Consider the following 27670-nt stretch of genomic DNA (forward strand, 5'->3'; position numbering starts at 1 on the left):
ACGGTGGAAGATATCCCTGCCCATGGCAGGGGTGGAATTGGATGATTTTTAAGGTCTTTTTCAACCCAAACCAAGCTGTGATTCTACGAAGCAGGAGAGAAGGACACGCACTGTCCTCCCTGGCAAAGGTTTTCATTAATAATTGGTCATTCAAACCCAGAAGTACTGCTGARTACAGCAAATCATTTGGAAAGCTTCAGGGTGAAAAAGGTTTGAATGCTTTAATGTGACAATTCTTTACAATCACATATTTATCAGCAGAACAACGAAGGTGAGATCCCTTGGTCAGCATTTGCATTGTGTACCTGTCTATAAGAGGGTTAAATATGTAACATAAATATCTAACTACAGACACAGAATGTGAGCTATTGASGGTATTTAGGACACAAAAAACCCGATCAGGCTAATTAAAATCCCGTTTCCTCAGATTACACCTGTTGGGGGAAATACCAAGGGAGAACCGGGGGCTTTAACCGCAACTCATGCCTGCGCAGGGAAATTGTATTTGACAGGCTGGTTTATAAGAATGTTCCTACAAAAGAGGGAGATGAAAGGCACTTAAAAATCACAGCGCTGCCTCTGGTTCCCACACCAGCATCAAAGTGCTGCTTCCCCTGCTTGGACGGGGCTTTGAGGATATTCTCCTGCTTTAATGATCAAGCGTGCAGGAACAGCTCTTGCACTGATAACGACCCTTGATTAAGATGTTTGTTTAGGTCGCTGTATTTTCCTCTCCAAGGYTTGTTGTTGGGTTCAGTGTGACGGTGTCAGCATGGGGGACACGCCGGTGAAGGACAGGCATTCTCCTGGGGCTGGAACAGGGGGATCACCCCTTAAAAAACGTTGGGTTTGTGTAAAATAGAGACACAACTTAGAGAGTCAAGAAGTTGATGAAGGGTYTGGAGCACAAGGAGAGGCTGAGGGAGCTGGGRAAGGGCTCAGCCTGGAGGAAATGAGGCTCTGGAAGAACCTTCTGGCCCTGCAAAACTCCCTGACAGGAGGGTGGACACAGATGAGGTTCRGGCTGRGCTCTGAACRAGGGACAGGATGRSAGAAAACGGCCTCAAGCTGTAYCARGGGAGATGTAAATTGGATATCTGGGAAAAATTCATCACAGAAAGGGTGGTTAAGCCTTGRAACAGTGCTGGCATCACCATCRCTGGAAGTGCTCAAAAGGCACGTGGATGTGGCACTTGGGGATGAGGTTTAGYGGAGAACACAGAATTCTTTCGAGKTTTAGTGGAGAACACAGTACTCGGTAAACTTAGAGGGCTTTTTCAGCGTTAAGGATCCTGGGATTTGTTTCTGAGTCTGATGCTTTTGGACACGTGCACCCCAGCCTTCCCCAATTAATTTGCCTAATTACTAATTACTAATTAAGCCCCCATGGACGTATAAAACAGGACCTCGCTCTGCAGCGAGCCACGGCTTCTCTCTGTGAGTGAATCTCATTTCTTTTTTGTCTATAAACACGGATTTCTCAGTTCCAGCAGTCCAGGAGCTCCCGGCAGAGGCTCGACCGCGACCGGGACCGGGACTGGGACCGGAGCAGCGGAGCTCGGACCCGCCCTGGCGGCCGCCCGCGCCACTGCACCCGCMCCGGGCACCTCCACGGGACCCACACCGGGCCGCGCTCCGTCAAACCCCATCCTTGCAGCGAGATCACGGCGGCACCGGGACCAATGTCCCCCGAACCGGATTCGAACCCGTGACATCCAGCCGCCCCAGCCGGGATTCGAACCCGCGGCTCCTCCCGTCCCGTCCCATCCCATCCCGCCCCCGTTCCTCTCCACGGGGCCACCAAGCGGCAACACAGCCGGGTGCGCGCGCCGCCGTGACGTCATCGCGCGCCGCGCCGTGACACGTCGGCGTCGGCGGCGGCGGAACCCCGAGCCGGATGTGCCAAGATGGCGGCGGCGGCCGGTGCTGGGGCCGTGAGGGGCGGCGGCGCCCGCGCCCGCTGCTGAGGGGCCTGGGCCGGCGGGGGCTGACAGGTACTGCGGGGGCGCGCCCGGAGGGAGGGCGGTGTGTTCTGGGTGGGCTGCGTGAGGAGCGCCGGGCCTGAAGTGCGGGGCCCGCTGTCTCCGGTGCCCACCCCGCCGTGTCTGGGAGTGGGCCTCGGGGCTGGCGCAGCGCWGGGAGACGGCGGGTCCCGCAGCCCCGGGATCGACCCCTGGCCCCGGTTGGGTTGGTGGTGGTGCCGCAAGGAGGGGCGAAGGCGCTGCCGCAGTCGCGGGGCTGCGCTGCCCAGGGGTTTTCCCGCAGGATTTGGGTTGCTCGGGGTGGTTTCGCGTGGGGCGGTGGGACAGCGAAAACCTTGCGGGGGTGCGAAGGTTATTCCGTGGGGTGCGAGAGGGAGAAAGTACCGTCTGATGTTGGCTATCGCGTATTCCCTTTGACAACACASAGCGCTGGTCCCAGGTCAGGGTTGTTTTTCCGAGCTGTCAGGTGCCACAGGTCTGTGCAACTGGTGCTGACTCAGGAGTGCAGCTGTSTGAAAGCGTCGGGACCTGCTGGGGTGAAGAACTGGTAGTCAGGCTTCTTTCAAAATAGATGGGAATGCTTTGTGCTGTTTCTGTGCTTTTGGTTCCCAAAGAGYTGTTTTYATGCAGTCACAGACTGGTTTGGTGKGGAAGGGACCYTCAGGATCATYTCATCCCATCCCCTGCCATGCRCAGGGACACCTTCCAYTATCCCARYWTTTCCAAACCWCATCCACCCTGGCCTTGGACACTTCCAGGGATCYAGGGGCAGCCACAGCTTCTCTGGGCACTCTGTGCCAGAGCCTCATCACCCTCACAGAGAAGGATTTCTTCCTGATACCTCATTAAACCTGCCCYCTGTCAGTTTAAAGCTATTCCTCCTTGCTCTGTTGTTACATTTTCACTTAATAACATTTGTAACTCTGCTGTTTTGGAAAAGCCCGGTAGGAATCTGTCAAGAGCATGAAAGATGCAGAATGTGTTCAATCTGTCACCCACATGTGTGCAGATGTGCAGCTGTCTACATGAGATAAAACTGAAAAAGTAGTTGCTGATTTTAAAGCWGCAAATCTCATTTTCCAGCTGTTCCTGTATTTGAGATTGCAGTGGGGTGAGGTTTTTTTTGTCCCTTTTTTCTCATTAGAAATCTGTGTATGTGAACATGTTATTTAGTGTTTGGTTCATGCATGTGTGAGAATGAGAGTTGAGATTAGTCTTCTATAACCTGCCTTGTAGGCTTACTTATTCTGTTTAAGTGTAATTTATTTAGATAGGAATAAATTAATTCCCCCCAGATAAATTATTTTTTTATAGATGAAGCTATAGAGCTTATTCGGTGAAATTATTTTTATGGCCTTGTCTAGAGGGTTTTTWTTTTTTTTTCCTCTTTGGCGATGTTTTTTTGGTACACCTGGAAAACACCTTCTGCAGTTRTTACTCCTGGGTGACTAATGTTTAGCAGGCTGCTCTGCTTTATCAATTAATAAACCAGCTGRAAGTTAAGAATTTCCAAACTAGATAAAGCAGAGATGGATTGCTCTTAACTTACGTAGTTATTTCTAGATTCCTTAAAATCAGCATTTCTGTTAATCCTGGATGAGGCACAAGGGAGGGTCAGTAGCACTGAGTTATCTTTTGTTTAAATTACCTGACATGGGCACGTTCGTTTCATTTGGACTCAATTCCTCAAATCTTGCTTGCTTTTACTACTGTGTGCAGTCTGTTAATATTAACTTTGCTTCTGAGGAAGCTGATCCCCTGTATTGAACCTCTGTCATGCACCATCAAAGATCCTGTTAAAGGAATGGCAAGTTCTGCCTTAAAGTAGGACTTTACACTTATTTTAATTAGCTAATTACTGGTACCGGCTGTTACAAAAATATGGCAAAGCACTGAGATTGTTTTTTAATGATACACTGCAAGGASTAAAGTCCACATTAGAAATTTGGAAGCGGGTATTTAAGTTGGCTTTTGCGCTCAGCTGTGTTTCAGAAACAACTTTTCTATGAAAACCAGAACCATTTAGTAGATACCAATATTTTGTTYGGGGAAGTTTGTGTTTTCCAGGACGTAACTGCCTTGGCAGATGGTTTAATTAGCTTGTTTTTCTCCCCAATCCAAAGTCTGTTGCATAAACCCACGAGTTTATTTAGAGGGGAGAGAGGAGTTTCTAAAATCTGGTTAATACAGCAGAGAACATGATGAAAAAGAAATGGGGATGCCCAGAACAGCCAGAGGCTCCTCAAGCGTGTGCAGATTGGGATGGGTGTTTAGGCAGGGTTTCCTGGAAACGTGGTTGGCAGCAAGGTTGGTCAGCATCGCCAGCTGGAAAACCTTYACCCCAGCACTGTACTAAGAGAAAAGATTGCAAAGTCCTAAAACCTTTTTGTAAGCATTCCTTGATGGAATTCAGCAACTGTGTGTTAAAGAGAACAGTGAAGGCCCACACAGGTAATGCATGAAACTGATGGAGCTTTAACGCTTCTGTTGAAGCGTGGTTTATGTTGTCTTTCCCATCCTAATAAAACACAAATTTAAGATACCTTAACTGAAGATATGGCTGCAGAATATATGGATATAGGGGAGAAATTGAGAGTCTCTGTTGACTCTGAAAGGGGGACCTGCATTATACATTAGGCTGTTGGAGAGATTTTTCTTTAGGTGCTGATGTTCAGTAAAGTCTGTGTGCTGTGGTACTGTCAGTGTGCTTTTTATTGGAATATTTTAGTTAGAAATCTTTATGAAATACATGTAGTTACGCAGTGTTGACTCAATATGTGTTTTTGATAAGGAGAAACCAGAAGTGGTTTGCATTTGAACTTCTCTGTAACTATTACAGTTTTGTCTTGATTACAAACATCTGACTTTTCTGGCTTCCCATTTTATTACTCTTACTGACAAGATGCTGAATCTTAAAAGAACTCCAAATAAGAATTACACAGCTTTTTTCTTTTATAAACAGAAGTGCATCTGGTATGGAACAATTGCTGTGGGTGCTTCACTCTGCTTATTATAAACAATATTTGTTGTGTACCATGAGAAAATGAGACTATCGCATGCTGCTAAGGCTTCACTGAGCTCCACTGGACAAGTATTGATGAATTCCTCTGGTTTTGTCAGCCTCCACCCTCCCCAGATTGTTAAGAGGTGATAAAATTGAAAAAGACACACAGATTAATTTACTGAACTTCCTGTGTACCAGATTTCTGRCTGGTATTGTTTGGAGTTGGAGTTRGATTACTTCTGAGCGTGTCCTTTCCACCCTGAARTGCAGCTGTAACCCTGATACTTTGCCACAGTTCCTCTGGTGCTGAAGTGAGAATGTTCATTGATAGGTGGGCTAGCTGATTGTTTTTTTTATCCATAAGTGCAGGTTTACTGTGCAACGTTCATCTAGAAGAGACATTATTTGTGATGAGGATCCAATTGCCTTTCTCAAAATAAACAGCATTACAGTRCCATGCAATGTTTTCTTGGTTAACCCAAAAGTGGATTAGATAAGGGTGATAACATCTGTTGAATTCCTTCTTGGGATGGTTTTCATCTTACCCGAAAAGGCCTATTCATAGAGAGCACCAGTGCAGCAGGGCTGAAGATCATCTCTAACAGAATTAGAGCTAGATAATGACTTCTCAACTCTTCATAATTAAATTGAGCAGGCYATGGTGCTGCAGGCTCTGTTCCAGGCTGGTTGCTGTCCTGTCTGTGACGCATATTTCTGTGCAATGTTAACAGTGGGATACCACTGGAGGGTTTGACACTAGTACAGGTCTGAACTGTGTTTAACTGGAGTCTTACTTGGCTATATTTGTTAGTAGAATTGCTAAATAATGTGCATTTATGCCATGAAGCCTTACACTTCATTAATGCTGGACTTGTATTTAGAAAATCAGTGTTTTGTATCAGTTTCTTATGTGTTCTGGAGAAAAGGGAGGTTTTTCACTACAAATTCTTTGAGTGATTTTGTTTCTAAAACAAAAGTTACTGCATGTGTTGTGAGAAAAGGAACTGACTTGTCACCTGTGTTGTCTCAACAGGGCAAAAGAAGAAATCTCTCCACTGCATTGACAGCCGGTTTGTCACCGTGTGACCCTGCCCTAAGGCCACCATGCAGCAGCCACCCCAGCCTGTCCCAGCGGGAGCAGCTCCTCCTCCTCCCGCCGGCATGGCTCGCAACATGTACTGGAGGAACAGCCCTCTCAGCAAGCGAGCAAACGCCGCAGCTGCCCCGGTGCAGCCCGTGACAGACCCGTTTGCCTTTGGCAAACAAACCCCACAGGGCTCCCCTTTAGATAATCCATCCAAGGGCAACGCACTGGCRTTCCCACAGCCAGCCCTTACGCATCCGCCGCCCTCCCGTGCCGGGGACAATCCTCATGGACCACACACAGCTCCTGTGTCTCAAGCAGGGATAAGCACCAGTACGTTTTCTAATGTTCCAGTTCCTTCTCCGTCCCCRGGGTATGTTATAAATAGTGCTGCAGAAGGACATCCCAACGTGGATCATGGACTCCGTGGGCCTGCAGTGCCGTTGCATTACAACCCAGGAACAGCAGTGGAAAATTCTTTCAGTGTGCATCCTGGAATGGTGTCTGCAGCAAACAAACCTGGAGCTAGGCAGGATGTTGGCAGAGATCCAAATGATGCACCTTCAGGACCCAATACGGCAGCACTCTTCCCACCACCTCCTCAGCAGCCTGGGTCCCAGTGGAGGCCTGTCCCAGGGAATCTGCAGTCTCCAGTTAGGAATTTTGTGCCCTATCCTGAGCCGTCTCCTCAGACTGATGTTCATAACATTTCTCAGTCTTCTCACCCTCCTCCACACACAAATGTACCTGGACACCAAGGTATTCCACAAAATATCGTGCAAGCGCCTTTATCCGCTGGTTGTGAAAGGAATGGGAAAAACGGCCCTGCAAACAGCAGTCATCACATGAACAGCATCCAGCCTGGAAATGTCTTTAGGCAGAACACAGAAATGACAAACCCTTGGTTAAGCCAACCTTACCAGGAACAGTTTTACCCACAACCRCCTTTGCAAGACTCCGGTTTTGTCCTTCCCACAGCTCAGGAAAACAACCCCAAAAACCAGTCTCCAGCTGTGTCTGAAACATCAAATAGATCTATTCCCACAGAACGAGATCCAGGAACTCTCTCCATGTTTTTCAAAGGGGATGAGGCAGAAAATGAAGAAATACTTTCATCTGAGAAAGCAGAGTTTGATGCCTGTCAGCCAAATTCGGCCTCCCTGTATCACCAGCCTGTGCATCCTCAGCAGGTGGCAACCAGTGTTCTCTCTCAGGCACAGCTTGGTACAGGTTCAGCTGGTGAGATGGTACAGAAAGGAATGGATGTCCAGTACTTCCCTAAAATGGTCAGTCATCAGGAGGCACAGGCTGCTAAGCACTCTCTGTTTGCTGGTGATGACAAGGCACAGATAGGTGACACAGCTGCTGGGTCCCAGTATGAAAATGTGGAGAACCTGGAGTGCATTCAGAATCAGGAAGTGCTGCCAAGTGAACCACAGAACATCAACGCTTCATCYCCTGCTGCTGGTCCTGATCCGTACAGGTACGGATCCTTCCCAGGTCAGATGCTTCCAAAGAATGCTGTTGTGAGCCATGCTGAAGGAGGACCAAACTTGGAGGCACCTGATTCCTTACCTCATCCTGTCCGACCAGACAGTGTCTCTTCCAACTACAGCAACATCAGCCACAGGAGCACTTCCAGCTCAGCGCGGCCCCCKGAGCAAGTCGGTACATTTATCCAGCAGGAAAGTGGGAAGCCTGATGAGGAATCCTCTGCCAGCTTCTTCAAACAGATTGACTCTTCTCCTCTGGGAGGTGATTCAGGTGAGCTAAACCTGAGCAAGAACTACCATGGCAATTTATCGCAGCCTCCCACTCCAAGTCCTCCTAAGCCTACTGGAGTGTTTCARACAAGTGCAAATAGTTCTTTTGAACCTGTGAGATCCCATGGAGTTGGTATCAAACCTGCAGAGATTGACCAAGCAAAGATGGTGGTTGAATTAAGAGAGAACCACTCAAACCAAAAGAATATCAAGAAGAACACAGCTGTGCCTGCTGCATCCCCTGGCAATCTTGAACAGCCACCAGATAATCTGGAGACAATTTACATGCCTCAGGTACACCCAGTGTCTCTTGCAGGYGCTGGGGAAGCTGGAAATACTCTGCACTCTGGACCTGTTGTGGAAAATATACAATCAGTATCTGAGAGACGGTCCTCAACCAGAGCTCAGGGAGCAGTKAAGAAGTGTGATAGCCCAGCAACAACTTTATGGGCTCACAATGAGTTACCAAATTTTGGGGGAAATGTTCTTCTAGCTCCTGCTGCTCCTGCAGTGTATGTACCTGCCAAACAGTCTGTGGAAGTCATTCAGCCACCAGAAGAAGGCCTGTCCCATCAGCAGCCATGTAAACCAGGCACTATTGCTGTGCAGCAYTCCCAAGATGGAAATATAACTTTTGAAAATCTTGAGAATCCTCCCAAAATGGGAGAAGAGGAGGCACTTCAGTCTCAGGCAAGTTCTGGTTATGCAAGTTTATTGTCTTCTCCACCTACAGAGTCTTTGCAAAATCAGCCTATCCTGATTGCTCAGCCTAATCAAAGCTATAACTTGGCTCAGCCAATTAATTTTTCTATTTCTCTATCTAATCAGCTAAGCAACAATGAAAACAATCAGCCAATGAAGGACTCTGGAGCTGGGGACAAGCCTGCAATGGGTCCCCAAACTCCACATGCCGGTGGGGAAAACATGCCRTTACCTGTGATGCAAGTTGGATCTCTCTTAGTTAATGCACTTCCAAATACTAATCTGTTTAAACATAATTTATTGCAAAGTCCTGTTAATTCCTCTGATTCTGCTTCTAATCAGCCTGCAAACTTGCTTATGAAAACTCCTCTTAATTTGGCTCCAGAAGGACAAAAGAATGTTAATATGGAAGGCCTTGTTCCTGAATTTGYTAGCAAGCCAGGGTCTAACTCATCRGTTTCTCCTGGGACAAGTGGAARTGCAAGTGGACTAGTCCCCCCTGTTAATTCCATAGCACAGGCTAATAATTCTGCAAATCAATCAAATAGCAAAGAAGCTGCTGGAGTGCTCGACTTCACAGTGTCACGGACGTTGGAGAAAAGCAGCACAAGTAATTCTGTCCAGGTGCACAATCAGTCACCCGCTGGTGGTCCAGTCCAACAGGCAGCTGGTGGTGCTGGTCAGGTGCGTCCCGAGGTGCCTGACAAACAACATTTCTATCAACAGGTGACAAAAGATGTRCAGCACCAGGCTGTATCAGACAGAGCTGCACAGGGAGCGCTGCCACCCCAGCCACAAATGCAAGCAGCTCAAGCACAGCCTCCAACATCTGGGCAGTCCTCAGTTCCTCCAGATTCCCAGACTTCCACAGGGGCTAAARCCATGCAGCAGGGGGAGAACCAGGGGCTGGGTAACCGTCCCCAGCCTGGGGGTCCCCAAGARGCAGGTTCAGCCCAGCCAAGGTACGACCAGACAAGTCCTGGGAAGCAGCCGGCGTCAGAACAACCTCCAGGTGCTCCAGCTGCCCCAGCCCCTCCTGCCAGCACTGCTCAGCCAGTCCCACCCAACGGGCAGCAAGACCTGCAGCGTCCACCCCTGCCTCAGACCCCTCAGGAAGCCTTTGGTCCACCCCAGAACCCTTACTACTACTACAGACATCCTTATGATGCTTACCAGGCTCCATATCCACCACCTTATCCTCCTGCAGACCCCAGGACTGCAGCTCACCTTTATTACATGGTAAGTTTTTATTTTCCCCTTTYTTCTCCCRAATTTTCATTTTTGAGTTAAGAATTTAAACATTTGTGTCACGGTCAACATTCAGCAGAACATTCACGTTAAGTATTTAAATGTAGGGAAAATCCAGACAGTAGTTGCTGATACCATTTCCAGTTGGCATAGTTGGCAGCTCATTGCAATTTGTTTGGTTCTTTGGGAAAAGTTGGTAGTTATAACTGTTTTGGCTGTCCAGGTGCTCAAATTTGGTTCCTTCTGCTGCTTGAATTATTAATAGTTTAGCAGAGTGGTTGAAGTTCATTTTAGTCCAGATATAATAGGTTTTTCCTAAAGTTTAGGATATTAATAACCTGGGAATAACTTTTGCCACAAAAAGTATTGAAAGCTAAACTGTAGTTTATTAATCTGTATCTCTTCTAGTATCACAATTGTGGTGTAAATGGTGATTTTTTTTTTTTTTTTTTTTTTTTTTTTTTTTTTTTTTTGTTAATTTTGGAGGTGTGAAGGCTCTTCCCTTTCTTTTGCAGGATGACAGCTATGGGCAGTACGACCCCCGGTACCGACACTACGACAGCAGCAGTGCTGCCTACGTGGAGCCTGGGARCTATCGTTATCCTGAGCCTGAACGGCCCAGTTCCAGGGCCAGTCACTGCTCTGACAGACCTTCCTCTAGGTAGGCACTTCCTAAATCGAGCCAAGGCCTGGAATACCCCAAAGCAGGGAGGATGTAGTGATGCCTGTTGAAGTTTTACAGCATAAACCACAGGGAGGAATTCAAAACCTCTTTGTGTGCTGCCATAGGRATGGATGGTATCAAATGCCACGTCTGAAAAGGATACAATTCCCCAGCCTTTTCTCCTGCTGGAGCCTTGTTACTCCTTTCATTCAGTTCTCTGGGGCTTGATGGTATTTCTGCCAGGCAGGAAGTCACTGCTGTGGCCTCAGTGCTGATGTTTGCTGTGAAAGAGCAGTGCAGGCCATTATTAATCAATACTCATTTATTTTCTGCCTTGCACTTTAGCAGRGGCCCTTCATTCTGTTAATGAATGGCACTTTTGCACATTGCTTGGGATTTGCCTTGCAAGCACCATGGATACACMGTGGTTCAGGTGCTCTGAGAGAGTGGTGAGTCAGGTGGAAACATCCTGATGCTGTGTCAGGTCCATTTGTCTGGCAATTCCCTAGGCTGTGGATAAACTTTCCTCACAAAGCTCCCAAACTGTGGTCTGAGTGGCATGTCCAACCCACTCATTTCACTACAGGTTTTGATTAAAGAAACTTAAAAGCCTTGTTCTGTCTGATTATATGAAATTAAAAAATTGAGAGAGGGGAGTAATGTGTTCAGATGCTAATTGAAAATGTTAAATAAAAGCAGGATTAAATCTCTAATATTTCTCAAGAAAGATGCAGCAAATTACCTTCCAGAGATTACTGYTTTCTGATGATTATTGTGTATTTTTATGAACTTCAAACTAATGAGAACTAATAACTAATGTTATCTGCTGAGGGGTTTGGAGGTTTCTAACAGAGAAAGCCCAGTTATCTGGGTTATATCTGGAAATTATTTAAACCCTTTGTAGTATTTGTCTATTATTTGTCTATTATTGTCTATCCCTCATGGAGCAGTGATCAAATTACAAATATAACATTTTGCTTACCACCTCCAGATGGTTATAGATGTATTTAGGTCTTGAGAAGCACAAAACAATGGCTGTAGCTCCGTGTGATAACTCCTACCATTTTCTGCAGTGAATTTAAGTGTGCTGTGAGCTCTTGAAATGAGATAATAACCTAYAGTAGCACTTCCTGGTGTGTACTCCTTTGAGGTACTATTTTTAGCAGAGGTTGAAGTTTCTGTACRTGGTGTTGGGCAGATCAAAGCCTGTTAGAAGTGGCTCTTTCAGGGTTGATGTGACTGCCAGTGCAGACAGGGACTGTGGTGTGGTGCTGCAGGGCAGCAGAGGTGTGTGTGTGTGTGTGTGAAACTGCCCTGAACGTGCCAGTGGTGGTGATGCTGCTTTGTAAACTCTGCTTGGGCAAGGCAGTGAGATGTTTCTGGAGGAGGCTGGGGGGACTGGTTGGGTGGCTTCACCTGGGCTGATAAGATCAGATCTGCTCCTCTGCAGAGTGAGTGCTGTGTTAGCAGCCTTCCCACACTCCTTGACTTGCTGGGCCACTTGGGAGTTTGCACTTTCAGTTGTAGGACCAGTTGTAGAGAAGGGTGGAAGTTCCCATCACTCCACACTGGCATKAAATATCATCACCTGCTCTGTGTGTGTGCACACATGTGTTTGTGAGTGTAATGCATCTCTGTAGATACAAACATATATATGTGTACATGTATATATAGATTTATGTGCATACATGTAGACACTGCATTTTTTATCTAGCATTCATCCTCTGGCTTTCTTCAGAAATTTAGGATAGGATAAGGTAGCATATCCTAGGATAACCTAAAAATGTTCTGTAGTAAAGGCTCATGATTYCTCAATTAGTGGCCACATTTTTCTTTTTCTGTCAGAGGAATTCAAATGATCTCTTTCTGTTCACTGACTCTTATTTTGCTGTGTTGGTTTTCRCCACATTCTTGTGCTTGTTTGGACAATCAGCTCTGTAAATGAGTATTTTCTTCATCATAAACTGTATAAAAAAAACTTAAATTTGGAGGAGCCATTATTTCTTAATGAATTGTTAAATTATCGACTTCTCTGTTGAGACAGTTCAAAAGATGCTAATTATAGCAGTAGTTTTTGCGATTAATTGTCTGTAAGTAATTAAACTTCTCACCAAAGCAGTTTACAAAGCCTCTAAATTATTGTATGCTARAGGCTGTCAGCTTTTGATGGCACACAACAATTCAGTACTATATTGGGTTTTAAAGTCTTAATTTTATGATTCCTTGATTTCGTGGAAATGCATTATTTTAACTATGAAACTCTACCTAATTAGCTATGGCATAGAGTTTTTCCTATCTCCTGCTGACTTTAGAAGAAATTAAGGAGGACGAACAACTTTTTATACCTCATGTGCTTTCTTTCAGGCAAGGGTATCCAGAAGATTATTATGGAAAAAGTGGGTGGAGTGATTATTATTCAGGCTATTACCCAAACTCCTATGATTATGGAGGTAAGGTCTCAACAAGAACTATGGGGATTTTTTTGCATGGAAAATTGCAGATTTAAACAATAATTTATGGGGAAGAGGAATTTTAAGATCAGAGAATCCACATTAATACAACTGGTGTCCTTTCAACAACCAGCAAGAATAAAATTACACTTGCTGAAAATTGATCTTTTTGTCCACTTCAGTTCTTAATACCTTGCCATCCTTCCTTTATGTTTTTTATTCAGTAGAGGTAGTAAATAGAAAATAAAGTAATTTTTTTCCTCCCTTCAGTTTGCCTTTCCTTTGTGAAAATACTCCACTGTAAGTGTACAGAACAGTTTTGTTCCATGTGTTGCAAGGGTGACATTTCACTGGGGTGTGTCCTTGGTGTGTGACCTGAAGGCAAACTTGTAAAGTGAATTTTAGGTGGGTGTGAACAGAAGATGACTCATGACTGGATTTTGGTTTTGTCCATCATTATCTRAGGGCTCACTGAGACATGCTGGCGTTGGGAGTCTGCAGTAATTGCTTGTGTAGTGCCTGCAAGGGTTTTAAGTAACATCTGTCCACATCCTGAGATGTTTTGCATGGCACTCTGCAAACTGATCACAAAGATTTTGTGAATGTCATARCAAACACTGGGATTGAGTTTTAAAGATGTTAGAAAAGATCTGTCTGATGGTAAATACTGTCCCTTCAACAGTTAACTACCTGTAACAATCATGTTTCTCTGAAAGACGTGAAAGTGGCTTTTTAAGGTTATTTTTTTAAAGTAAAATGAGTGGACATATTTTTGTAGCTTTAAGTAAATTACTTTGGTTTTGCTCTGTGCTTCAGGACCAAACCAGCTTGTAATTAAAGAGAAAAGAATAGAAAAAGGYAAAGATTACCAAATCTGAACTATTTATTTTTCTTTTCCAAAGATCCAAGTCGCTGGGAACGATACCCRTATGATCCCAGGTACAGAGACCCGAGAAGTTATGACCAGAGGTACTGGTATGATGCTGAACACAACCCTTACCAGAAGAGAGAAGCATATCCTTACGGCAGCAGGTTTGTCCAGTCAATCCATGTTCTCCCAATGCTCCTTCCAGAGCTGGAGCAGCAGATTCTCTGTAAYAGACTATTAAAATGCAGTGTTACACATATTTCACAGTGTTGTAAGTCCTTTGTGTAGCTTTAACAGAGGTCGTTGAGGAAAACCAGCAGAGCTGTCATTTTGCTCTGAGAGACTGATTGAAGGGAGCAACACTTGTTTTCAAACCAGATGAACATTTAAAATAGGGTTTTTAGAACAAAGTCTGAGTATGATGTTGGCCTTGATCTTGAATATTCTGGATGAACTCTTTGTAGGAATGTCAGTTTGTTTGCTATAACAACCTCAGTGTAGGCAGTAATTTAAGTGCCCTTCTGAAGTGAAGTCCAGTTTACCTGCCATTCACCTCTGTCAGGGCCGTGGGTGGCTGTGCTCATTCATCTTTCTCTGTCCAGCAGGAATGACCGATACGAGGATAACTGGAGATACGATCCCCGTTTCACTGGGAGCTTTGATGACGACTCGGAGCCCCAGCGGGATCCCTACGGGGATGAGTTTGACCGGCGCAGTGTCCACAGCGAGCACTCCGGCCACAGCCTGCGCAGCTCCCGCAGCRTCCACAGCCACCAGAGCAGCTTCAGCTCCCGCTCCCAGCAAGTGAGTTCCAGCTGCACACACCAACTTGGCACTYTCTCTGCTGGGGGGTGGGTGAAACGTTAAAAAATAAATTATTTCAGTGGTTAGCGTGCGGAATGTGTGTTTTGAAAACTTCCGTAAGTTAAAGCTGTTTTGTAATATAGTTTTGAACTTAATATTTGTCACAGTTGTCAAGAGAACTTTAACCAAAATCAGCACTCAGCTGTGCAAGTTGCCACACACACAGAAATGGAAAATTTCCTCTRCTGAATCCATTTGCTGTTTGTGAGACCTTTGCCTTCCCTGTGCTTGGCTGTAGTGGACAATGTGCCTGGCTTTGTGTCATTTCATTTTTCTCATCACAAGCATGATGTRTTGCTGTGTTACTGAAATTGGGATGTGTTAGAGGACTAACTCCATATTTGTATGATCTTATTTTTACTTTAAAAGTAAAAACCAAAGCTAACTGATTACTCATCCACTTACACCACAAGTACAGATACSTGAAAACCTCTGAGAATATTTGGCTGATTTTTGAGATACAGTTTTTGATAGTGTATTGGGTCATTTTACCTTTAGTTGCTTCATGTTTCTTGAAAGTTTGGGTGCTTTTCCAGTCTGAATTCCAATTCGTTTCATAACATTTGAAGTAGCATTGGAAATCATTGAAGCATTAATCTTCAGGCACCTGAAGTCTTTCGGCATTTGTTGGGTTTATTCAGTTGAAATTTCCTGTCTGTTACAGCAGAGGTGAACATTGATTCTGACCCACAGTTATTGGTAACAGAASTTGTGCTATAATCTTATTTCTCACACAGCACATAGAAATTCTGTTGTGGGAGAACTGAGCATGCTTGGATGTGAACAGATCAAATGATGGTTAAAACACTGGGGAGGAAGACAAAGATAATTATCTGCTGTACCCTGCTGCTGCAGCAGAGACTGCAGGTCTCGCAGGGTGATTTTCTCCAAGGCAGTGCTGCARTAAGCCTGGGTCACAAGGAGCATTGAGAATGGAAGCTGTCAGGAGGGAATGCTCACTGTCTGCAGTCCTGCTTGCAGTGCTGCTTGCTTTGTGTAACTCCAAGCTCCCAGCTAACCCTCACTAATCTGATCTGTTTAGAGCCAGCTCTATAGGAGCAATCACGATCTAACGGGTAATGCCTATGAAACTCCTGCGCAGGCAGTGTCACTCCATGCAGATTATCCCTATGGAGGGTATGATCCCAGCTTTGATGGACAGCAGCCTTTTGCAGACTATGGCTACCCTGCTGAAACGGGCTGGTCAGCTGTGGAACAAGGTATGGGCATGCTGGGGAGGGAGGAGGGAAGGCATTGTGCTGTAGATACAAACTACTTTCTCTGGAAGAGCTTTTCCAAAGTGTGTTGATACCTGCCATTTGCTCTTTGAAGATGTGTTTTATGTTTGTACACTGATCACAGAAATATGTCTGATACAAACAATCAAAGCTCCTGTATTTTCAAGAACAAGTGGATTTTGAAGTTCTGTAGTGTGGTTTTGTTCTAGTTACTGCAAATCTTCAGATATGGACTGTGGAGCTATTTAGATGTTTGGAACTATAAGGGAACTGATTAATTGTTTCTTACAAAGTTCAGCCAAATTAATTGTTTCTTACAAAGTTCAGCCAAATGCAATGATGGACTGTTTTCCACTAATATTGCAGGATGATTGAATTGGGTAAATACATCAGCAAATTTACTGTTGCAAGACAGATTACCTGTTCTTATTTTGTCTTTTCTCCCCATTTCAGCACCTTTAAGGCCCTCAACGCCTGAGAAATTTTCAGTGCCTCATATCTGTGCCAGGTTTGGGCCTGGGGGCTTCTTAATAAAAGCACTGCCAAACCTGCCTTCTGAGGGCCAGCCAGCTCTGGTTGAAATCCACAGCATGGAGGTAAAGTTTAAAATGGGAAAAGTGGGAAGTAATGGAATAAAGGTCTTTTGGAAGAGCAGTAGGGAACTTGAATCTGTTCCTTCCTGATTTCTCTTTTTTTTTTATGTCAGTTCATGTATCTTTATCTGTATTTTGTTTAGGAGCAGTAGAACTTAATTACACTATTGGTTATGTTCACATCTGGGGGTTTTATTGGTAAAAAAGCAAAGTTTATAAGAATTTCTTACACATTTCTTTGTATTTTTAGACTATGTTGCAACATTCTCCAGAGCAAGAAGAGATGAGAGCATTTCCTGGTCCTCTTGCTAAGTATGTTCTTACAGTTTTCAGAAATAACTTGCATGCATTCAGAATTCATTTCAYCATTGAATATTTCATTGCCTGTAAATTACAGGATTTAAACTGAGTTAAATATTTGTGGATTTTCACCTACTTAAATAATACATGAGCTTTAAATTTATWCCTCAGACTAATCACAAATAATGACCTGAATGTTTAGATTTGTCTAATAGAAAACTTTTTTCTTTTTTTTCCAGGGATGAGACCCATAAAGTGGATGTAATTAATTTTGCACAAAGTAAAGCTACACAGTGCTTTAAGAATGAAAATTTAATTGACAAAGAATCTGCAAGTCTGCTTTGGGACTTCATTGTACTGTTGTGCAGGCAGAATGGGGTATGTTTTACTGCTTGAGTTTTTATCTACCTTGAAGTATTTCATACGCAAATGGTTTTTGTGTAAAGGTCAGGAATATGTGTTATAGTCACTGATCTTGGAATAGTTCACAGCCTGAAGGAACCTGTAAAGTATGCACTCATCCTCAGAGGTGCTCAGAGGTGCTGATAGTCACATATTGCTGTTGAAATGACAAACAAAATGAAGGCAGTGTTGAAACAACAGATTTTTCAATTTCTGTTTTCTCTCTACACACACAGACTGTTGTGGGAACAGACCTGGCTGAACTTCTCCTCCGAGATCATAAAACAGTGTGGCTTCCTGGGAAGTCCCCTAAYGAGGCAAATTTGATTGATTTCACTAATGAGGCTTTGGAACAAGTGGAAGAGGAATCTGGTGAAGCCCAGCTCTCATTTCTCACTGATAACCTTCTAACCACAGTTGACAGTTTTGAGAAGGAGACTGAGAGATTCAGGGAGTTGCTGCTTTATGGCCGTAAGAAAGTGAGTGCTTGTACTACTACTTATTTTTACAACTTTTGTAGTACATTATAATATTTCATGGCACTGTACTACACTGATGCAGAAAAGTTATGCCTTGTAGTTTATAATCTAAAGCAAAATTATAGTCATGTGTTAGCTTTTATTTAAACAAACTAATTTTTTTTTTATTTGGTCACAAAGTACTACTGTAAAATAGTTTTTGTGTGTAAATGAGTGTATTCCCAGGAAGCTAATTTCTGTCTTGATTAGGATGCTTTGGAGTCTGCTATGAAGCATGGTTTGTGGGGTCATGCTCTGCTCCTTGCCAGCAAAATGGACAGCAGGACACATGCAAGAGTGATGACCAGGTACTGTTTTGCTTGTTGTGTTGATTAGTGGCATTTGGCTGCCTGTTCTGCTAATGGGATGAAGATTTGGTGCTCAGAAATCTTAATGTCAAAATCATGGATTATCTGTAGTAGTTTGTGCAAGAATTATATTTAATTTTACTGTGTATTCATTTATCATTTGTTACTTTTTATTCTGGGGTTTACTGGCTATGAASTGAAACCTGAGAAGTTATTCTCTGCCATTTGTTTCATTTAAAGGGTATTAGAATATTGGAAAARATTGTGCAAGAGCTCAACTACCAGTTTTGTTAAAAGTCAGCTGGCTTGGGGAGAATACAGAGGTTTTTGCTAGCTTGGACTGACTGATATTAAAGTGACAGACTCAGTTCACCAGTAATGTTTTGCTTTTGAACACTCGTAATTTCCTCTTCTGTGTAGTGTTTTATTTTCACACAGCACTTCCTTCTCTCAAACTAGGTTAGATTAATTGCCACTGAGAGCTGCAGTACATTTTAACTGCTTACCCTGTGTTCATGTTTTGTTTTTCTCTGCAATGTCTCTATAGATTTGCCAACAGTCTCCCAATTAATGACCCTCTGCAGACTGTTTACCAGCTCATGTCTGGAAGGATGCCAGCTGCATCCACGGTAAGATTCACTGGGAACTGCAGGGAGTGGTGTGGTTCCCAACAGAAGCCTTTCCATGTGCCTTCCTAGAATGYCAGAGAAGTTGTTTTGGTCCTTTGTAAGTTGAAATACTTACCCATGTGAAACTCCAGTCACTGATTTGACCTAGTAATTCTTCTAATTTTAGTGCTGTGGAGATGAGAAATGGGGAGACTGGAGGCCTCATCTAGCAATGGTGTTATCCAACTTGACCAATAATGTGGACTTGGAATCCAGGACCATTGCTACCATGGGAGACACTCTTGGTAACTCTTGGGGAATKAACAGGGTGATAATTGAAGGAAAAATTTGTATTGTTCAGCTATTTTTTTAAACAAGCATTTTCTGTATAAAATATAAAGTGAAGCAGTTTTATATGGGCTTGTCTCTATTGTGGAGGCATTTGAATGCAAAGCCAAACAATACAGRACAAAAGTTACAATGTGCCACTGAAATATCCTGAGCTTTGTCATTTATTTCTCTACAGCTTCTAAAGGCCTGCTGGATGCTGCTCATTTTTGTTACCTTATGGCCCAAGTTGGGTTTGGAGTTTACACAAGGAAGACAACAAAGCTTGTCCTAATTGGATCAAATCACAGGTTTGGGTTTTTTTTTTTTAATACAACTTTTTCAATGCAAAAATGMAAGTTTGAGAGACTGAATTACACTGCTTCTTTTGTCCTCACTAGCCACAGCTGGTTTTGAAATAACTATTTGGTATCTTGTCAGTCAATCTAAGCTGTTAATACTTTGTGTCTAATAGAGCCACAAGTCTGACTTTGACAGATCTGTGTTTATTGTCAGTATATATAAACTCAAGTAATTCTTTTCCTGTTTGAAACAGCTTGCCATTTTTAAAGTTTGCCACCAATGAAGCCATTCAAAGAACAGAAGCCTATGAATATGCACAGTCACTAGGAAGTCAGCCTGGCTGCTTGCCCAATTTCCAGGTGAAGAGCTGTTCCTGTTTTGGTTTCRTTTCTGTTTTGACAGATTCCATTCTTTTAATCCCTCATGTGCTGTAGTCAGTGTGGCAAATACGCTTTTTTTTTGTAAATTTTGGATGTGATAATGGGATATCTGAGCTTTCAGCTGAAATGCCAGACAGCCTATTATTTCAGAGCATTGTGATCACTTGATTTGTTTGTCCTGCTTGCCTTCCCCAGGTTTTCAAGTTCATCTATGCCTGTCGGCTGGCTGAGATGGGCCTTGCAGCCCAGGCTTTCCACTACTGTGAAGTGATTTCCAGAACTGTCCTGAAAGATCCTCATTACTATTCCCCTGTGCTGATTGGCCAGCTGATCCAGGTAACATGAGSAGGAATTAATTTGTGCTGGATATTGTAGGTGGGAAGCTGTGGCTGATGAACTCACACTTTGCAATGGTTCCTTTCCTCAGATGTCATCCCAGCTGCGCCTGTTTGACCCTCAGATAAAAGAGAAACCAGAACAGGAATCTTTCATTGAGCCTTCCTGGTTAGTAACACTTCGACATGTGGATGGACAGATCAAGGTACAGTGTGTGCTTTTATACATGAATTATTTCCTTTAAAGGATTAGTGTAAATCCAGGTTTTTAAATGGTTTTGTTTACCACAGAAACATTGTTTTTAAATGGATTTGTTAATCACAGAAACAGAGGAAGGGACCCTATATATTTATGTCATTAATTGCAAATGTTCTGATATAAACCAAATGAATTTACCACACTTTAGTGCCCTGAGATTCAATGCAGATCAGTTCAAGTTGTATGAGACAGGTTAATAATCTTTTGTTTTTTCCTGCAGGATGGTGCAATAGCCTATAACACAGACAGATCCACTCCCCCTCCATATGAATGTAGTACTCCCAGCTCTGAGCTGGACCGTGCCAGTCAGTGTGATGGGGGAGGTGGCCGTGACGTGGGTCCAGGTGCTGAAAATGCCTTGTTGGCATCCTTGTTACCCAATATGGCTCAACAGATGCAGAGTGTGCAGCTGATGCCTTCAGGTTGGTGTTTCATATCCTTTATGACAGAGAGAAAACAAAGGTTTCAGGTTTCTGATACAAGAAACCACTGAAGAGGCTGGTTGGAACAGGGAGCTTTCACCTCTGTGCTGTATTACTGATAGAATAAAAAGTTCACACTGAAATTTCTGTTCAATTGTAACTCTTAATTTTGCTTTTTTTTCATGCTGCAGTACCTCAGGCTGTCCTTGATGGCTCAGCTGCCATGATTCCTCCTGGTGACCAAGAATCAGTCCGAAGTGTCCCCTTCTATCCAGTGGCTCCTCAGCATCTTGGTCCAGGAGCTGACTTTGTACCTCAATCATTTTCAAACCCATATGGAACTGARCCACCCCCACTATATTTAGGGTCAACATTACCACCAGGTGGGCCACCACAAGAAATGGAACCACGGCCAGAAGAGCAGACAAACCTGGAAACAGGTCTGGGATCTTAATAAACTGCTTTGCTTCCTTATAAAKGAAATTAAGTGTTTTGGGGAATAATTCAAAATACTTTAATACTTAAAAAATAGTAAGTCATGTTTTGGGTAATGAAATTTCAAAACACCATGTAATGGTATATAAATATCTGCAGAAAGTTGTAGTATTGCAGTAGCAGAGCCTGACACATGTGGAGAGAGACAAACCTAAGTTTGGCAGAGTTTGAGATGTGAGGAACCTTTAACTGCTCCACACTGATGGGTGCATCCCTCAGCCTGCTCTGGCCTGTGTTTAGAACAAACAAACCCAGACAGGAGAGGAAAAATGCCACAATTGCAGCTCTCATTCTTTAAAAGATCAGGTTTTCTCTAGCACAAAACTTAGAACTGGTGAAAACTTTTGCCTTAGAACTACTTGCAGGCCTTGGGAGCTTTGGGGCTTGTTGTTGGTTTTTTGTTGTTGTGTCCTCCTGCTAACATAATGTAATTTCTTTTTTAAGGAATGCAGAGAATTGCCCCAGAGTCTCCTTCACAGAACTCCTTCCCTGAACAGAGAGAAGATGATTTCTATGGCAGAATGGCTAACATGGTATTGTTATTTCATACCTCTCTCCAGCAAGTGGCAGCTGCATTGCAGCACAATGCAAACACAMRAGGATTTGGGGGCYCTGTGTTTCTCTTCAGCAAGACTTKAAGCTTAGTTTTTAGAAGTCCCCAAATAACCAGATTAAATGTCTTTAATTGTGTGAAACTTCTTGATAAAAAATTAATATTGTGTCAGATACTTAGCTGTTGTTTATACATGTATGTCCTGGCTTTATATCTAACCAGGCACCAGGGCAAACATCCATCTTTATTTTCTCTTTTATTAACTTCTAGATCTCTTCTGTTTATAGATTTTTCAGAGATTTTTTTTAGCAAAATGAAATGTGATTCATCCAGCAGTGACAACTTAGTACTTTCCTTTATGTTTATCACACAGGGTTATGGGCGAAGATCCCGAACAACCTCAGAGTCYTCTGCTCATTCTGTGGGACGAGAGAGATCCAACTCTGCAGCAAAACAACCCTCYCCTCCTCCCTCTGCTCCTGCAGCAAAAGAGACTAAAAAAGAAACAAAGAAGGAGGCAGCACCTAGAAAGGTAAACTTCTTTAAAATGTACCTACAGCTGACWAAAGTGTTTATTAGGAGTTGAAGCCCCTAATAGAAAATGTGTTGTTGCATGAAAGTTACTTTTGATTTGCCTGTAAAGTGAGGCAAGAATTAACTGAGTAGRTTTAATTTCTTTTTAGACTGGTGCAACCTGGTTTCGCTGGCTGATGGGTAAAGGAAAGAATGAGGCTCACCTGCCAGATGACAAGAACAAATCAGTAAGGCCCCAAAAATCTTCGTACACTTGAATTTGTTCCTAATATTCTCCTGGATGACAGTGAATTTGTTTTGATATGTAAACAAATGATTGTAAAACTTTGAAGATTATTCTAAGACTGGCTTAAAAAAATAGTTACAGTTATTTTAAACTTCTTTAGCAGCTTGCTTTGAGCTCTGTTTTTGACTGTGATTTTCTTTTAGATTGTTTGGGATGAACAGAAACAACGATGGGTTAATCTGGATGAACCAGAAGAAGAGGTAAAAATCTTGAGTCCTCATGATTTGTCCAAGTGAAAAACAAAAATCTGTACTTGGCACACAATTTTCTTTAATCTGTATTTGGATTAAAAATGTGCAACATCAGTCAATTATGTGACTGGAATTTTTTGTTCTCCCTTCAGAGTAAACCTCCACCACCACCTCCAACAGGTTTTCCTAAAGCTGCTCAGGCTGCTCCCCCTGGACCTGGAGGCCCACCTGGTGCCTCTGTCAATGTGTTCTCCAGGAGAGCAGGTAACAGCCAACRCTGRTATTTGAAGACTTTCTCCTGCATARAWTATGAAAGCAGAAWTCTTGACTTTTCCAGAGTTGTTTGGGAACAGTTGGCAGCTCAGTGGAGCTGTGGCTTTGCTTGTGCCCAGTTCATGCAGTGCTGTCACAGTATCATGACTTGGGTATTACTGTTTGTATCCCTGGTGTCTTATTTTCTGCTCCTGTAAGATACTTTAACCAGAAGAGTGTTTGAAATAGACACAGGCGTGATTAACATAAATCTTATATGGTTTTGTGCATTTTGTTTCTGTTGTAGCTGGAAGCAGAGCTCGTTATGTGGATGTCCTGAATCCAGGAGGAGCCAAGGCAAGCGGTGCCCTTCCTGCACCGTCGGACCTGTTTGCTCCCTTGGCACCAATGCCCATTCCTGCCAACGTGTTTGTTCCAAACTCAGGTGTGTGGRTGCACTTGTGGGCAGCTTGTATGGCTATTTATGACTATGGTGTATTTGGCTAAATCCTATTTCCTCTGTAGTGCCAGGGGAATCYCAGCCCATGGAAGGGAGTGGAGCAGCAGAGCACACACCAGCTGCAAACCAAACCAACCCAGACCCTGGTGCAGCTGTGGAGCCAGAGGTGGGTTAGAAGGAATGTCTTGTAGATAAAACTGAAACTTTTGATTCAAAACCCTCCTGATTCTGAGCAGTTTCACAGCCACAGTACATAAGACCTGTTACTATTTTAGGGACTGTGGTTTAACATATTRCTTAAAAACTGGAGAAGGGAAATGCAAGTGGCAGGGCTGCAGGTTCCGTGGGTACAGCATGTGCCAGGAAAGGGCCCAAGAGCATGGCAAGAGGCCTACACTGCATGTTCCACCTGCCTGATGTGATGTAACATTGTTCTGCTTCACTGGGATCTCTGACAGAAATGTGAGATAGCCTCACAGTAACCATGATAAACAGAAGTGCCTTGTTTTTCTTTAGTACTTAAACCCTGCAGCCCTTCCTCCTGGATCTGGACTTCCTGTTCCTAACCCTGAYGGCTCCCAATCAGGCGAGGTAAGGCTTGGTGCAAAATATTTAATTAATGACTTTGAAAGTTAATTGTAGTGATCTTACAAYGGGCCATCTAAAACAAGGAACTGATTCAGTTGCTGATGAGTAGCCAAGATGAGATTTGACTGCCTCCAAAATTGTACAGGAAAGACCTCTAAGCCCCTATGAGAAATTCAGCCTCCATGTCCTACATTCTGTGATCTCTTTTTCCTATACAAATACCTTTCCAAACATTTTCCCCGAGTAAAATGTCAGTAGCAGTTTGAGGGTCTCTTCTTGCCTCCATGCATGCGTGTAATTTCACTAATATTAAGTGCAAGACACAAGGAGAATAAACTGCTGTGTGCCAGGCAGAGTAACTTTACCTTTGTTCCTACTAAATGTTTTCTATACCTACATAATTTTGTGCTTTAAGAAGTCCTTTTGATTTAAACTAACTTCTGGCTTTACGTTTGTTTTTTGTTCTTTTTTTTTAACTTGAAGTTGGTTTAACCTTTGGCAGTGAGACTTTGACAATGAAATAAAACAACTGAAAGCTTGGGGCAGTGACATGCATGACGACTTTTTTTATTTGTGTTTTTTTGTATTTGTGTGTTCTTGCTGTTTTGTAGCTTTCGCGCTCTAGTTCAATGAGTTCATTATCACGTGAAGTAAGCCAGCATTTTAATCAGGTACATGTGGCTGGCCATTCTCATTTATGTTAACTTATTTACTTCCCCCCCCTCCTCTTTATTTTGCATTTGCTCAAATACTAATGCTACTTTTAGTCATTTCCCCTTCATTTCACAGAAATATCATTAAAAGTAGWTCATGATGTAGTGTTCCTTTTTACACTCAAACAGGGTCTTCAGTTTTGTGTATTCATGAGAGTGCATGTAATCCAGGCATGCTTTTTATTTATGTTCCTAAGAGATTCACATAATTTCATCATCTTTTTTTCTGGGATACTAAAGAAAATCAGTTGATTCTAATAATAAAAAAAAATCCTCCTAAAAACACTCAATACAAGCAAAACTTGGTCATTCTGCTGCTGCCAGTCTCAAATTGATAATGCACCATCTGCAAAAGTCCCTGTAGGAATTAAAGGAATGCTTCATCTCAGCTGGAAGTTCCAGAGCTGTGGAGTCACCATAAAGGGGTGACACAAACCTTTCTGATATTTCTTAGTAAAGCAAAACTTGACGTAGAATGTGTTTATTTTGGGGCAAGTCTTGAGATGTACTAACAAAGGCAGAAGGTACTAATGGAGTGGAGTTGCACTGGTGTCTTGTGTTGGTTTTGCATGCTTTGGATCTGCAGAGCTATTTGCAGTTGATGCATGTGGCATTGTTTGGCCAATTCCTACATTCAGCCAGCCCTGTTCTAGATCTGGATGCAAACTGTACCAGCACTCTGCAGTTGTTCCAATAGGCTGCACTCTCCATGTTGTTGGCATTATTCCTGTGAATATTTGCTCTGTATARCTTAGCAAACCACGTTTGAGAGGCACTGGAGCTCTGCCCTTCTCTAATTTCAGTGTTTTCTCTTCCCAGCCTGCTGCTGTTCCACCCTCGGGAGCACCTKCGGCAGGAGCGGTACCGTTCTACAACCCCTCTCAATTTGCACAAGTGAGTAAAGACCTCATCTTTCCTTTTCCATATTATCCAACATTGCTCAGAGCTGCTGGGGCTGCCCCATCCCTGGAGGTGTCTAAGGCCAGGCTGGGTGGAGTTTGGAGCAACCTGGGATAGTGGAAGTGTCCCTGCCCATMACAGGGGGTGGAATGGGATGGGCTTTAAAGCCCTTTCTAACCCAAACCAGTCTGTGATTCTATACTTTGAACAAAACATGATTTTGTGTTTTACCAGCTTAATCTGGGTTGTTCATGCACAGTGTTAAATGTGCACAAAGACAGTCTGGCACCTGTTTAACCTAACAGGCTTCAAAACTTTATTCCCAATGTTTTTGAATTTTGTCTCCAGCAGACAATTTTACAGAACATTTTGTTTATTCCTGTTCTTTTTTCAGTCTCCTGCAGCCACTGGAAGTTCAAGACTGGGAAGAATTGGACAGAGGAAATATCCAACACTGAAATAGAATACAATGGCTTTGTATTTGGAATCCTCACTCATGTTCTGAGTATGCAAAGAACTGTTCAGCCTTATGGCACATGGAATCAGCTGCAGTTGACATGACAGAAATCCGATGATGGGCGATTTTTTCATGAGTCTCCCTGCTTGCACCTCATCTACGCAAACCATTACCAAACATGAAATATATGTAACTTTTCCTTTTCAGAACCTGGCTAGAAATAGCTTCGCTGTGATAAAGAATAGACACAAGAGAGGAAATAGCTGCTGTCTGTTACAAAACCTGTTTGTAAATTGCATAGGCAATTTATTCCTTAAATTTATTTTAAACCTTATTTAGCGTGACCTTCTGAGACATAGTTTCAGGGATTCCTTAATTTCTGAAGGATGCTCCCCTCCCAGCAGGGGTTAAAAAAGAAACATGTCCACATTGTAACACAACACTGTGGCCTTAAGAGGACCATGCACAATTGTGATGCTTTCAGGCAGCCCGTGCTTTGCCAGCGTGTGGAACTGGAGATGTTCCCCTGGGAAAGGCTCACCCAGGAGTTGCCTCATGCTGGTTTGGCTTTTGGGAGAGGGGAGGGGGCCACAGCTCATCCAAATAAATCGACCTATATTGAATGAAAACTGTGACTGTAATCTAATCCTGATTTGATTTGGATTCTTTCCTAGTTTGTATGTAGTTTGTGGTTTAGACTACCTGTAAAGCCAAGTGTATAGTGGGAAGGAGCTCTGTATCATAGCCAACGCTGTTCTCTTGACGAGTGAGTGTTCGTTTAAGTGCAATACGGTTACTTTGCTTTCTCTCAAACTGCTGGCACTCTGCAGTTGGGGGGGTAACAGCTTGAAAGTTGTTTATTTTTTCCTTTTTGGAGTGCCAGAATCAGTGTAATAATCCGTTCTTGAATCTCCATTACTAAAATAACCAAGGTCTTAAATAGCTAACAGCTAATTTCAAGCGTACTAAAAGTAGATGGATTAGACCTCTACAGATGRACTTTAAAATCTTTAGGTTTAATATAGGAAATCGTGAAAACCATGATATGCAGCGTTTATATTCACTGAAGAATCTGAATTATCTGCAGAGAGAGAAATAAACTTTAAATATTTATTAAATCATTAGGCCATATTTTATTTAGAACTTGCCACCAAACTATTTGATTTTACTTGAATTTCTGCCCAGGAGTAGAAGTAATACGAATGTGAAATTGCCAGTATTTGTCCCCATTTGTTTTGTTTTTTTTTTCTTTTCTTGAATAACACCACTTTTCTAAGATCGTGATAGCCTTATGTATGTCCCAAAAGGTTTGTATGCAGCCCAAGTAAAACACTATTTGGGGAGATGAGAAACSTTTGTCTGCTGATCCATGCTCAATTCCAGACGTGGGCAGCAGCGGTCAGTGTGGTTTACTTTTCTATAATTGAAACCTAATCAGACACTTGGCTTTCTTCTAGTCCAGCCAGGCTGCTGATTATTATCTCCTTTCAGTAGAGACTGCCAACCAACTTCATTCAAAGAGGCTCCCTCTGAGCTGGGAGTGGCTGTCTTTCCTAAGTGTAAGATTTGACACTGTAAATTCTTAAATAAAATATTTTGCGCTCTGGAGCACTTTCACA

General features: G+C 43.1%; 1 protein-coding gene across 5 annotated transcripts; it reads left to right on the top strand.

Annotated features, from left to right (window-relative positions):
- The first annotated feature begins 1875 nt into the window (after positions 1–1875).
- Positions 1876–27670, top strand: SEC16A (SEC16 homolog A, endoplasmic reticulum export factor). Of its 5 annotated transcripts, XM_057380882.1 has the most exons (32): positions 1877–1994; positions 6020–8523; positions 9262–9774; positions 10299–10444; positions 12812–12897; positions 13800–13929; positions 14368–14569; positions 15672–15849; positions 16321–16463; positions 16711–16772; positions 17000–17138; positions 17399–17641; positions 17891–17988; positions 18536–18617; positions 18784–18901; positions 19123–19234; positions 19480–19585; positions 19802–19942; positions 20034–20147; positions 20421–20622; positions 20814–21062; positions 21562–21650; positions 22044–22202; positions 22354–22431; positions 22634–22690; positions 22834–22945; positions 23241–23378; positions 23459–23559; positions 23910–23984; positions 24593–24652; positions 25514–25588; positions 25989–27670. In XM_057380882.1, the coding sequence occupies exons 2-32, from the start codon at positions 6091–6093 to the stop codon at positions 26055–26057; spliced, it is 6510 nt and encodes a 2169-aa protein (XP_057236865.1). In that variant the 5' UTR covers positions 1877–1994; positions 6020–6090; the 3' UTR covers positions 26058–27670. The 5 variants fall into 5 exon arrangements, with proteins under 5 accessions (XP_057236861.1, XP_057236865.1, XP_057236860.1 ...); XM_057380878.1 differs by having other exon boundaries at positions 1876–1994; positions 6020–9774; positions 14371–14569; XM_057380877.1 differs by having other exon boundaries at positions 6020–9774.

The sequence above is a fragment of the Malurus melanocephalus genome, unplaced genomic scaffold (assembly GCF_030028575.1).
Source record: "Malurus melanocephalus ecotype Western Australia unplaced genomic scaffold, MMel_1.1 scaffold_474, whole genome shotgun sequence".
NCBI classification, from domain to species: domain Eukaryota; kingdom Metazoa; phylum Chordata; class Aves; order Passeriformes; family Maluridae; genus Malurus; species Malurus melanocephalus.